The sequence below is a fragment of the Hevea brasiliensis genome, chromosome 13, assembly GCF_030052815.1.
Source record: "Hevea brasiliensis isolate MT/VB/25A 57/8 chromosome 13, ASM3005281v1, whole genome shotgun sequence".
Taxonomy (NCBI): Eukaryota; Viridiplantae; Streptophyta; class Magnoliopsida; order Malpighiales; family Euphorbiaceae; genus Hevea; species Hevea brasiliensis.
Window position 1 is genome coordinate 78,451,978 of NC_079505.1, and position 14,148 is coordinate 78,466,125.

At 24.7% G+C, this 14,148-nt stretch overlaps 1 protein-coding gene across 1 annotated transcript; it reads left to right on the forward strand.

Moving 5' to 3' along the window:
* The first annotated feature begins 8,317 nt into the window (after positions 1–8,317).
* Positions 8,318–12,669, forward strand: LOC110651255 (ABC transporter G family member 21). The gene is made up of 5 exons (XM_021806528.2): positions 8,318–8,599; positions 8,727–9,522; positions 11,198–11,395; positions 11,494–11,672; positions 11,794–12,669. The coding sequence occupies exons 1-5, from the start codon at positions 8,381–8,383 to the stop codon at positions 12,442–12,444; spliced, it is 2,043 nt and encodes a 680-aa protein (XP_021662220.2). The 5' UTR covers positions 8,318–8,380; the 3' UTR covers positions 12,445–12,669.
* The last annotated feature ends 1,479 nt before the right edge of the window (positions 12,670–14,148 follow it).

Sequence of the window (14,148 nt, forward strand, 5' to 3'; positions counted from 1 at the left end):
TATATTTCTACTTAAAAATGAAAAAAATAATAACATTACGTGAAAGAAAAAAAAATATTGTTTTTAATTTTTTTTATAATCTTATTATATTACTAATCAAATTCAACATTATTTAGTATCCAATGGTTGACGCTACTTATTCATTGATTTTTCTTTTTATCTTAAATGGCTTAATGTATAATGTATATAAATATATGAACGAGGGGTAAAAAATATATTATTTTTATATTATTTATAATTATATTAGTTTTTATTATTTAAATAAAATTTAGAGTTTTAATATATTTAAAATTTTTACTCTTATTTATACTTCTTATTATAATTTAAAATAAAATTTTATAAAAAAAATTAAAATCATAAACTTCCGTTTACTTAAAAAAAATAATAAATTATGTTTTCAAAACAGAAACCAATTTCAATTTTGAAATGAAAATTAAAAGTCACAATGATCCGCCATTTCTAATTTTAATTTTATGGTCTTTTTATTCTAAGGCTAAAATTTTTTAATTAATTATTAAAATTTATAATTTATTTTTTTTATCTATAATTCATAACCTATCTCTAATTTTATAATTTATCGATATGATATAAAAATATAAATGAAGGAGCGAATTTATAAACTAATTAAAAGGGACATGATTTTAGTTTATGTTTACAAAAATATGTATAGTTATAAATTATTAAATTTTAATTAGTAAAAAATTTTAATAGATTTAACACATTTTTCATTGCTTTTATTGTTTTATTATTAGTCATTGTACAAAAATCCTATTATATATAAAAAAATATATATTATTCAAATTTAAATAGATTACTAAAATATAAATATAAAAATATCATTACTGTATTCTATGCCAATTTGGATGCTATAAAACTTATTTTCACGTTGTAGTTAGTTTAATTAATATAAAAATAAATTTAAATACATCACATAAAAATATATTCATATAATAATTTCTAATGGAATGGTTATGTAACATTAACACTAATTAAAATAAAAAATTCACATATCAGTATTTCGTTAATGGATATAGAGACTACGAGATTATAAATCTCACGGTATTAATTTAATAAAAATTAAATTTTTATTTTTAATGCACTAAATTATATGTCACATGTTTGAAATTACACGTAAAAATTATTTTAATTAGGAGTACATAATTTTTTTTTATAGAATTAAGAAAATATTATTACATATATTAGTTAAGGAAAGTGTGAGTATATCAATCAAATAATAAATTATAAGTATATTAATAAAATTTTTAAATATGCCGATATATTTGCAATCTCACTAAAAAAAGTAATATTTATTTTAAATTATTAAAAATATTAAAATATACATAAATAAAACTTAAAAAAAGCAAGTTTGAACAAATTTAATACTATAATAAAACTTGCATGCAGTATTATTTATCATATTAATAATTGATTTAATATTTTATGTTATAATTAGATTAATTATAACATATAACTTTATATAAAATTATAGTAATTTCTAAATCAAGAAATATTTTCATTTATTGAATTAATTAAACTAACATTAAAGTTAATATTTTACTTTAAATAATAAATTTAATATTTACATATAAATTATAAATAGATCATTATAAATTATAAATTGTTTAATACACGTGCTTTAAAAACCAAATACCTTTATATAATTAATATAATTACTTATTTAAGTTATTATAAATCATTAATTAATTAATTAATTAATATAAAACATAATTGGATAAAATTTTGGAATACTAATATAATCGAAATTCTATTAATATTAATATTTCAATTTATATCTATAAAATAGAATTATATTATTAATTAAAAATTACACAGAAAATTAAAGCTTAATTAGCATAAGAATTATAAGAAGATAAGAATTCTTATATTTTATAAATTTTTTAAATTAATAATATAAAGTTTATTTAATTCGAATTTAATTATTATAATTTCTATAGTTTTGAAATCTAATTTTAATAAATTAATAATGTTATTAGTGGGAGAAATTGTAAATTCATAATCTTCAAATATCACTTTTGTTATTTGGTTAGGCAAAGGAAAAAAAAATCATTTTTATATTTGTAAATAAATTATAGTAAATAAATATAATCAAACTCATAAATATAAATTAAATAAAAAATCTCATTTTGTCTATATAAATGTACTAATTAAAAATTTAAAATTAAAATAAACATAAAAATAAAAAATCAATTTATATCTATATTATAATAATAATAACAAATTACCTATATATATATATATATATATATAAGAGAACTAAACTTGTGAATGGAATGGTAAATATATCTCTAACTTTTACATTATTTATAATATTATAAAGTTTAATAAAAAAAATAAAAATAATAAGATAAGAATAAAAAATGTATTACAAACAATTACGATAAAATAAAAAAATAAAAGTAATATATATTTCTACTTAAAAATGAAAAAAATAATAACATTACGTGAAAGAAAAAAAATATTGTTTTTAATTTTTTTTATAATCTTATTATATTACTAATAAAATTCAACATTATTTAGTATATTTAGAAATAAAAATTTTAAAATATAACAAATTTTATATTTATTTTAGTACAATAAATTATGTATGAAGATTATGTTGACCTATAGGTGTATCATGATTAAAAGTTTTATTTCATTTTACATACTTATTAATATCTTGTAATTCATTCAACAACAAATTTATATTACTAACAATGCCACAATTAAATATCATAAAAAAATTTTAAAAGCTATAAAATATAATAAAAAAAATAAATTAAATTAAACCTTTTATAATAAATTAAACTATAATAATAATAATAATAATAATAATAATAATAATAATAATAATAATAATAATAATAATAAAACTAAACCTTTTAACTTTTTCATGATTATCATGAATATGAATTATAAAAAAAAAAGTAATAAAGTAAACAAATATGAATGTTAATTTTAAAAAATAACTAAAGTACAATTAATAAAAAGTAATTTTATTTGATTTTAATAAAAAATAATACAAATAAAAACAGTTGATCACAATAACTACACTTAAACTCAATTAATTTATTTTCTTTTATATATATGAGGATAATGATTTTATAATTTTGCTAAAAAAGGATAATTTCTTTATTTATTATGATTTACTAAAAATTACTATTTTAGAAATATTATTTTTTTAATTTTTATTTTTTGAGTGTTGAAGGTAGGGTGTGTATGATTTATAAAAATTGATACTTTAAAAATTAAACTAATTAATAAGAATTATAAGTGAAAAAATCTATATTATAAAAATTAAACCATATCGTTTTGAGCTTATTTTACAATTTTAATATGATTTTTTTTATTAATAATTAAATTGAAAACAGTATAAATAGTACCAAATAAAAGAGTAAAATAAGAATAATTTTATTCATATATTTTTCATATTTTTAGATATCTTATATAATGTTAATATCATTATATGTTTATATGTAATTAAATATGTAATATATATAATACATTATTAATAATGAACTATAAACATTCTAATATTATATCTTATTTCTTTAATTTGATGCACATGCTTCAAAATCTAAATATATATAAAAGTATGAATGAGGAGACTAACTTATAAATTGATTTAAATATCCTTAATTTCTATATTATTTATAATATTACAAATTTTCGTATAATTCATGTTTTAATTAATGTTGATAATAATTTAAAAATAAAAAATTAACTGGAAAATTTATTTAAAAAGAAACTAAAATAAAATTTAGCATGAATTTAGACTCTTTAATTATTTATTACTTTGGCTAATATTTCTACATAATAATAATTACTTCAAAGTGTTAGAAGTGCAAGTTTACTCATACCTAAGTAATTAATAAAAAAATATATAATTAAAATTATATAGTTATTAAAAATATAAAAATACAATTTAAAATCTTATTCTTATTAATTCTTTAAATTAACTATATCTTAATAAATATATTTTTCGTATATTATAAATCCTATTCTGAAAATAATTCCATACAAGGAATTTTATTATATATATTTTTTAATTTTTATATTTTATTTACCTGAAAATAAACTATCTTAACATATACATAGAATATTATATATTGTAATATTAAAAAATTAAAATAAATTATTAATTAATATTAATAATATAAATTTAAATTTTCCACTTATTATTAATCATATCCTAAAAATAAATTTATATGTATAAGAAACCTTATTATAATTTTTAATTAAAACAATAAAAATTATTAATATTATAAAATTCTTTTACACAATTTAATGGCAACTTCTATTTTACATATAATTCTTATTATAATTCACTATAGTCCACGTTTTCATTATAGTTCCTATTTCACTTGCAATTTATCATGGTTCATATTTCCTCATCCTTGCTTCTACATACTATTCTCTATTTCAATATTTAATTTAATTTATTTTATTTTATTTAAATTACATTTTTTTTAATAAGAATGATATAATGCATCCTCGATTTAGATTAATAGAGATGTTTCAAAGTATTAAGAAATAATGAAATCTTTAATATATATATATATATATATAAATTATCCAGTGTCATAAAAAGAATTAATTAAAAAAAGTTAATAACTTAAAAAAAATTATCAATACCAATTGAAATTCAAAATGTTTTAATTTTATTTTGTTGGAGTTTTTTCTTCTAAGGCTATTTATTTATTTATTTATAAAATTTATTACTTTATTATAATACATAGAAAATATTTTTTTATAGTACTTTAAAATTTTTTATAAAAAAAAAAGAAAGAAAATCATTTAAAAAAATATCAATTTTCATAAAAAGAACTAAACTTAAAAAAAATGAGTTCATGACTTTTAAAATATTTCATCAATACTAATTGAAACTAAATGTGTTTTAATTTCATTTTTATAGCTTTTTTTCTGCTAAGACCATTCCTTAATTATTAAAATATATGAAAAATATTTTTAATGTAATCTGAGATAAAAATTTATAAAAAGAATTAATTAAAACAATAAAATCATTTAAAAAAAATTCTAACTTTGATTTCTTGTTTTAAATAAGTTATTGATTTTCATAAAAAGAATTAGCTGAAAAAATGAGTTCATTGCTTTTGAAGATTTTTCAATACCAATTGAAATTTAAAGTGTGGGGACTTCAAGTCTGGAGTTTTTTATTCGAAAGTATCATTTTTAATATTTTATTCAAAAAACTATTTAACTATTTTATAATTTTTATAACTAAAATTTATTAAATTTAAATTAAAACTAAATTTAATAGCTCTTAATTAATATATTTAAGATTATATTTTCTGAATAACAGTTTAAGCAGCCATTTCTGACCCTTCATCATTATATTGACGAAAAGTGATTTATAACATTAGAATATTTTTAAAAAATATATATTTTTAAGTTTTGAATCAGCCATGTTTAATTTTAATAAAATATAATTTGCATTTGCTAGTTATAGAGAAAATTAACCATCCCAATATGGCATCGTTATTTATTTATTTATTATTATTATTATTATCTTAAGTTACACAAATGATAAGTTTTCTCATTTCACCTCGTTGTTAACAATAATTAAATTATTTAATTATTTTACTGTCTTATTATTTTTTATATTATGAAAAGTATATAAATTTAATTTTCTCTAAACTATTGTGCTATAAAATTTTAATATATCAATAATTATTTTTCATTAATGTAAATATATTTATTACCATGAAAATTTTATTTTAAGTTTTCTTCAATAATAAAAGTAATATTATTACAAAAAATAAAATGTCAATTAATTTTTTTAATTTTAAAAATAATTTTAACTTCTGCACATTTAAGATAGATTAATCTTCGTCAACAGTAAAATAGAAACGAGGGATATTCTAATCAATGCAAGGGTGATTACTCACTCTAGCAGGCCAGTGCCCTATTTCAAAGCTAAAATTTAAGTGTTTTGCATATATATATATATAATAAAAAGAAAAAGGATAAATATTATAAATCGATAGCCACGAAAATAAAAATGAGTGAGATAAGCATCCTCCACTTAGATAGGAAAGTGGAAAGAAGAAAGGAGCACTTGCCAAAGAGCCTCAATTGGGCAAAAGCAATGGACACTTGGCCGAGAAATTTTGTGGGAGAGAATCCAATTTACTGTACCTAACAGTAAAAGCATACATTGAAAGAGAAATCATACTCATATTTCAGATTTTCTGTCACTGCGAGAATCCAAGGTTCTCCATCTGTTCATTACAATCACATCATCTACATTTTATAGAAAAATTTGCAACTCTATTTATCTTTAATAAGAAATGTTATTAGGATCAAAATCCATGTCGTCCCAATTCTCCAAAATTACACAATTTGATGATGCTTGTAGTGAACAACAATATAACTTTAAGAATATTTAGGCTACGACATATATATATATATATATATATATATATATATATATATATATATATATATATATATATATATATATATATATCTATAGTTCTATTAAAGATTTGCACATGAATTAATTAAGTAGTATTATTATTATATTTACGATTAAAAATCTTATTTTTATGACTGAATTAATCATTTTAAATTTTGTTTAAAGTATTTCTTTGCTTAAAAGTAATGAAACATATTAATATACAAGTTTCTTTTTTCTTTTTCTTCCTTTCTTTCTTTAAAGTGCTTAATAGATGATGTGCAGCTGCTTCCCTATACCAATTAATCTTTATTCTGGCGCCTTCCAGCTATATAAATAGTTTATATTCTTGATACTTAAAATGGTAGCAAAAGAGAATCACATGTCGTAAAATCATACGTCTCCTGCTATCAATTAACTTTCCCAACCCGTGGCCCTCAACATTTTATTTTCCCAGCAATAACATGTTTTGTATTAGTAACATAATCTGGAAATTTAAATTTTATGTATGTATTTAATAGGTAATTTTTATTATACCCTGCAGCATTAGAGCTTTCAATTATAATGACACTACTTCCAATCCAAGCCTTTAATAGGAAACACGACACAATCTCAGCCACTATCTTTCGGATTGAATAGGCAATGGGCACTTGTAAAGGGCACAAGGAACCCACTTTTTTTTGTCCTCTTCCTCTTAATTAGCACCCCCAACAAAAGGAGATATACACCTAAAATCCTCCAATATGTACCGCCATGAAAGTAGAAGAAAGAAAGAAAAATTGGAGTTCGTTGGTTGCAGTTCTCTCTTCGCTAGTGCAACACCCAGCGGATGATGATTATAAACTTGCACTACTTTGTTTCCAAATTATTATAGTTGATATCAAATATACGAAACTATTTTGCTTCTATATATATATGCTCTGTGTAGCATAAATTATATCCCAAAGCATGCATGATATGGTTGTACACGTCTTGGTTGTCAAAATCTAGCTCCACTTTCGTAATCATTGCCATAAAAATAGAGGTCCTCCATCTCCATGGACCATACTGGATCCGTTCACCTATCACTTTTTTCCCTTTCAACTCTAATTCTTATAATTCCTTTTTCATAACAAATGGTATTATACCTTCAATGAAAAATTAATTAATATGGAGCCATCTTATGGTTTTATATTATATATATCCCCATTTTCATGGAATTCTCTATATTTATATATGATCATATATATTCGCTACAGATATTAAAATTTAATTTTGTATCCTTATCTAATTATTTACAAGTTAAAAGAAAATTTGTTGTATTTTTATGCCTTAGCTTGAAAGAGTAATAATGGTTTATGACGAAAATAATTAAAGGAGACATCAATTCGGATGGCGTCCACTCAGGAAAAGTAAAATACTTGATCACTCTCGATATAGAGTCATCAATCAAAAGAAGAAAATATGGTTGGAAAAATAATATATATTTTGTAATCTAGAATTATTCCATAATAACAATAATAATAATAATTAGGAAAAACACTAATTAATTTATAGTATCTTGATGAGCTTATTGGATGGATGGAGACTGGAAAGGCTCAAATCTCGTTTCTCCATGTGGCGGACACAAGCTCACTATAAATGAGTTAGTAACACGTATGTCATGTATGCATCTCCCCCAGACCCAAAAATACCAAAATAGGCAGTGTATAGCTATAGTTTTTGGTAATGGTAGTTGCTCTGACTACATCATGGATCACACACTAGTCCACTTCTCGTGCCTTCTTCGCTTTATAAGCCATCACATGTTCTGTTCTTGCATGTGACTTCTTTGCTTTCTTGTCCTTCCCCATTTCTCTTCTCTTCTCCTTTAACAATTCGATTGCTTGCTTGCTTGCTTTCTTTCTTCTTCTCTTATAATCCCTCTGTGTGTGTGTGTGTGTGTGTGTGTGTGTGTGTGTGTGTGTGTGTTTGTGTCTGTGTGATATGATGCCCCCTGAGCAAGAAAGTTCCATTGCTGCAGGCAATAGTCCAGCTAATATCATGCTCCCCAACTGGACGGAAACTGTTCCTGTTCATGCTGAGCCCTCTGTTTCTTCCATTAACGCCACCCCATGTTCACAAGATCGACTACCTGATCAACAAGAACCAACCCCATCAAGATTCTCTATTTTACGCGCGTCGTTACGTCCCGTAACTCTCATGGTAATTAACAATCTACCTTACTCAAGCACATATACCAACTATATATATATATATATATATATATATATATATATATATATATATATATATATATATATGAATAAACTTTTTTAATTTGGTGTTGCAGTTTGTAGATGTTGCTTATAGTATTGATTTGTCCACAAAAGGAAGCTGTTGTTCTCCGAATGGATCAAAATCGACAAGAATCGTACTCAATGGTGTTAGTGGCATCGTTCGTCCTGGCGAGCTAGTAGCAATGCTTGGACCATCGGGGAGCGGCAAGACTACCCTTTTAACAGCTCTTGCCGGTAGACTACCAGGAAAGGTCTCGGGTACCATAACATACAATGGCCTGCCGTTCTCCAGCTCTGTGAAGCGCAAAACAGGCTTTGTCGCTCAAGACGATGTCTTTTATCCCCATCTAACAGTGATAGAGACCTTGACATTTGCTGCTCTATTAAGGCTACCAAAAATGCTCACCAGAGAAGAGAAAATAGAGCAAGCTGAGATGGTTATCGTGGAGCTTGGATTAACAAGGTGTAGAAACAGTGTAGTGGGTGGGCCTTTACTTCGGGGAATATCGGGTGGTGAACGCAAACGGGTCAGTATCGGGCAAGAAATGCTGGTAAACCCGAGTTTATTGTTGCTTGACGAACCCACTTCAGGGCTTGACTCGACCACTGCTCAACGAATCATGGCCACCTTAAAAGGACTAGCACGTGGCGGTAGGACTCTCATAACCACCATTCATCAGCCTTCAAGTAGGCTTTACAGGATGTTTGACAAGGTGGTGGTTTTGTCGGATGGATGTCCCATTTACAGCGGGCCAGCTGGTCGGGTCATGGAGTGTTTTGATTCGATAGGTTACGTGCCCGGGTTCAATTTTATGAACCCGGCTGATTTTCTGCTTGACCTTGCTAGTGGTAAGTGACACTTCCCTTAATTATTAATCAATGTATGTTTCTTGCTAAAAAAAATAAATAAAATAAATCAGTGTATATGTTAATTGAAGCTTGAAATAATATGTTTTTAAATGTATTAGTTAAAACTATTAAAATTTAGTTTAAAATTAAATTTCTTATGTTTTAAAATATTAAAATCTATTTGATATCATTGTTGAAATTAAGAGAAGATAATTATAGAATATTGTATTAATATTTAAAATTACAATAATTTTTGTGTTTATTTTAAAAAGGAAAAGTAATCTTAAATTTTTAATATCAAAATATCAATAAAAATAACTGTTTTTAAAATTAAATTTCTTATGTTTTAAAATATTAAAATCTATTTGATATAATTGTTGAAATTAAGAGAAGATAATTATAGAATATTGTATTAATATTTAAAATTACAATAATTTTTGTGTTTATTTTAAAAAGGAAAAGTAATCTTAAATTTTTAATATAAAAATATCAATAAAAATAACTGTTTTAACATTAAAAAAATATTAATATCAAAAATATATTATATTACTTTTTACATGTTTCTTAATTATATAGTTTTTATTAAAAATACATATATAATTAAGATAATAAAATATATCAGATGAGTAAAATGTGATTTAGTCATATAATTAATTAATGGCTATAAGATATTTTAATGTATTTATAATTAAAATTATTTAAAAAATAATATTAAATATTATATATACACTATAATTAAGAATAAATATTATATATACACTTATAATTTAAATTAGATTATATATATATATATATATATATATATATATATATATATATATATATATATATATATATATAATTGGTTCTTCAATTTGATTTTAGTTTGGCTCTTAAGAGGTATCAAAATTGAACCAAAATAATAAACATAAATCCGGTTTAGTATAGCTCGGTTCTTAGAGCAATGATTCTTTTTTAGTTCTATTGTATATGCTTGGTGTGATTTTTCAGTTTGGAGTATCAGAAATGGTGCATAACCCTATTATTAATAATTTTTAACAAAGATAGTTGAATTATTGTCATGTAGAATATAGTAACTCACCGTAGATTTGGTACGGTTTTAGTTCTGAATTAGAATAAAATCAGTTTAATTTAGAATTCAAATCAGTCAAAATTGGATCGACTAAAACTAACTCTGAATTGGATTGGAATTGTTTGTTCTGGTCTGATCTGTTCAGTTTCAGATCAAAATTGGATTTTTTTAAAGGAAAATTTTAAAAATATTTCAAGGTTAGTGTAATCAAAATCAGATCTCGTCATAACTGAGAGTGATCCAGAATTAGAATTAGAAGAGACGTTGCAATCCAATCCTTTCCCCTAAACCTTGAATCGAAACAGCCCAACCCAGACCGAGCACCCCTACCGGCAATAGTGAACATGGAAAATCTGAAGATTTTTACGTCAGCTCTTAGAACTTTCGACTTTGGATGTCATATCCAGTGAAAAAAAAATATGGAACTTCCCTCATCTTTATCTTTTGGTCTGTCATGGTTAATTACAATTTCTAGTTATGCTCTTAATTAATTACATCAAATAGGTAAGATTAACTCTTTTAATGCAAATTTCAAATAACATAAGATTTTCTCGCTAATTCTAGTATATTTTCTTTAATTTTCAAGTCTTTTTGGAGATGCAGGCATAGTTCCTGACACGAAACAAGATGATAAAATGGAGGTTTATGGTAGAGTAGATCACCTTGATGATCAGAATTCAACAAAACAATCCTTGATATCATCATATAAGAAGAACCTATACCCTGCATTGAAAGCAGAGATTCATCAAAATTTGCAGGACCCAGTTCTTTCTGCATCGTCAGGAACTTCATCACTAAGAAGTATACGAAAAACTCTCCGCCTAAATAATTACTTGGTGTTGTTATCAACTGCAGTGGTTATATAGAACCTGTATTGATCATCTGCTAGTTTTTGGCAGATTCTGAGGATCAATGGACGACCACCTGGTGGCAGCAATTCAAGGTGCTGCTGAGAAGGGGTTTGCAAGAAAGGAAGCATGAATCCTACTCAGGCTTAAGGATTTTCCAAGTAATGTCAGTTTCGATTCTTTCAGGGCTTTTGTGGTTGCATTCTGATACGTCACACATACAAGATCAGGTATCTTTACCCTGCAGTCTGGATTATGCCTTCCAAGCTTTTAGTGAGAGTTATAAATATATAATATACTATACTATTGGTCTCTGTGATATTGTTTTTTATGACAAAAAATTTGGAACAGGTGGGACTTCTCTTCTTTTTATCCATCTTCTGGGGCTTTTTCCCTATGTTCAATGCTATATTCACATTCCCTCAGGAGCGACCAATGCTGATAAAAGAGCGTTCCTCGGGCATGTACCGCCTCTCCTCTTACTACTTTGCTCGAATGGCTGGTGACTTGCCAATGGAGCTTGTTCTGCCCACAATTTTTGTGATTTTCACATACTGGATGGGTGGCCTGAAGTCCTCTGTAATCACATTTGTATTAACCCTCTTGATCATCCTTTTCAATGTGCTAGTATCACAAGGACTAGGACTAGCTCTTGGTGCGATTTTAATGGAGGCAAAGCAGGCAACAACTTTAGCTTCAGTGACTATGCTTGTGTTCTTACTAGCCGGGGGATACTACATTCAGCATATCCCACCATTTATAGCCTGGTTGAAGTACATCTCATTTAGTCACTTTTGTTACAAGCTGCTGGTAGGAGTACAGTACTCAGCAAATGAGGTTTATGAATGTGAGCTGGGGATGGATTGCAGGGTAATGGATTTTCCTGCTATCAAGTGTCTGGGTACTGATAATAAGGGGTGGGATGTGGCTGCTCTGTCAATAATGTTGGTCGGATATAGGCTTCTGGCTTATGTGGCTCTGAGAATGTGGCAACCTCACTGACCCATATGATTAAGATTACTCATTATGACCATCTCTTTATTTGAGTAACAGGAACTAAGGAAATTGTTATCCAATTTTGGTCATTATCATCTTCAAGGGAAGAAATCCTGATGAAGGCTAGCTTGCATAAATGTAAGTTGGATTTGTTGCTAAAATACATTAAACTTGTGACCCGATAGTACACAAATAATGATTAAAAGAGTATCTCTTTTATATGTTTGTACAGATCATAAATCCAAAATTACGAGGGGGAAGTGTATCTCTGTGATAAACTGATGATAAATGATCATTGCTAATATGTCAAAACAAAATGTTCTCATTCCCCTCTCCTGTCTTAAAAGCAGAAAATCCTGAAGAGAAGCTACAATGTTATTGAGCATTGGTGGGAAATCAGTAATTTCTCAAAGTACTAAACAGCACATCTTCTTCCCTTCATGCATAGTTAGACAAATTCAAATTCCATGCAAATAAGTTTAATAGCAAATCTATACATCCAGAGAATTTGATATAATAATTAAGAACTTATTTAATATAACTGAAATTGACAAAATTTTGTGGTATTTATTGATTTTATTCAGGACAAATGTTTGCTGCCTCACAGAAGTTTCTATCTGCAGTTTATTTTAGCGACTTCGATTTCTTGTCCCTGTATATATCTCTTACATTTGGGCAGAGCCCATCATTAGTTGGGCCGTTGGGTTCGTTTATATTAAAGTGAACTTGGATATCATAATTCGGTATGTTTTGGCTCTGTTTCCGCCTAAAGCGGAAAGTTCAATATAATTCTGATTCAATTCTTGAATGATTTGATTCAATTCTTAATTTTTTAATTTTGATTTAAGTTTTGGCTCTTAAAATTTTTTTTTTCATAAAAAAAATTATACTTAAATTAAGATTTAAACTTTAAATTTAATTATTGATCCACACTATATCATATAATATATCCATAATATATCATATAATATATTTTTTAGTTATTTTTAAATTATATAATTTTTTATTATAAATTAATTATTTTTTAAATATATAATTTTTAATATATAATGCTTATATAATTATGAATTAAGTACATATATAATAATATAATAGTACTTAATAATTAAGAATTATAAAGTACTTTAATATATTTATGACTAAAATATTAAAAAAATTAAAAAATTAAAGATGATATTAAGTTGTATATAATCCATTTATACATATATAATAATTATTTTAAAAGTACATAATATATCCAAAAAGATTATAAAAAAGCATATGTATAAAATTGATTTTTTATTCGATTATGAGTTGCCACTAATATGGTTCGATTTAGGTATGATTTTTAATTAAAAACCAAATCATAAAAAAATTAATTGAATATGATTCTTATCTTGAATATGATTTTAATAATAATAATAAAAAAAAAAAACGTCTACAAGCTTAATATTTTCTTTTTGGCTAACTATAAATGGGATATCTATTGATTTAAAGAGAAAAGTACAAAATTAGTCTGCTCTAAAAAATTACAAACGAAAGAATATTCCGAAACATCTTTTTACAAAAATTATGAGCAACACTATTACTGTAACGCCTCTTTTTGACTCACAGTATTGTCCACTTTAGCCCACTAGGCCTCGCAACTTTTTCCCTTGGATCCACTTTTTGAGATCCAGGTTAGGAGGCTTACCACTTATATAGCCCATCACTTTCCCTTTATTCCGGCCT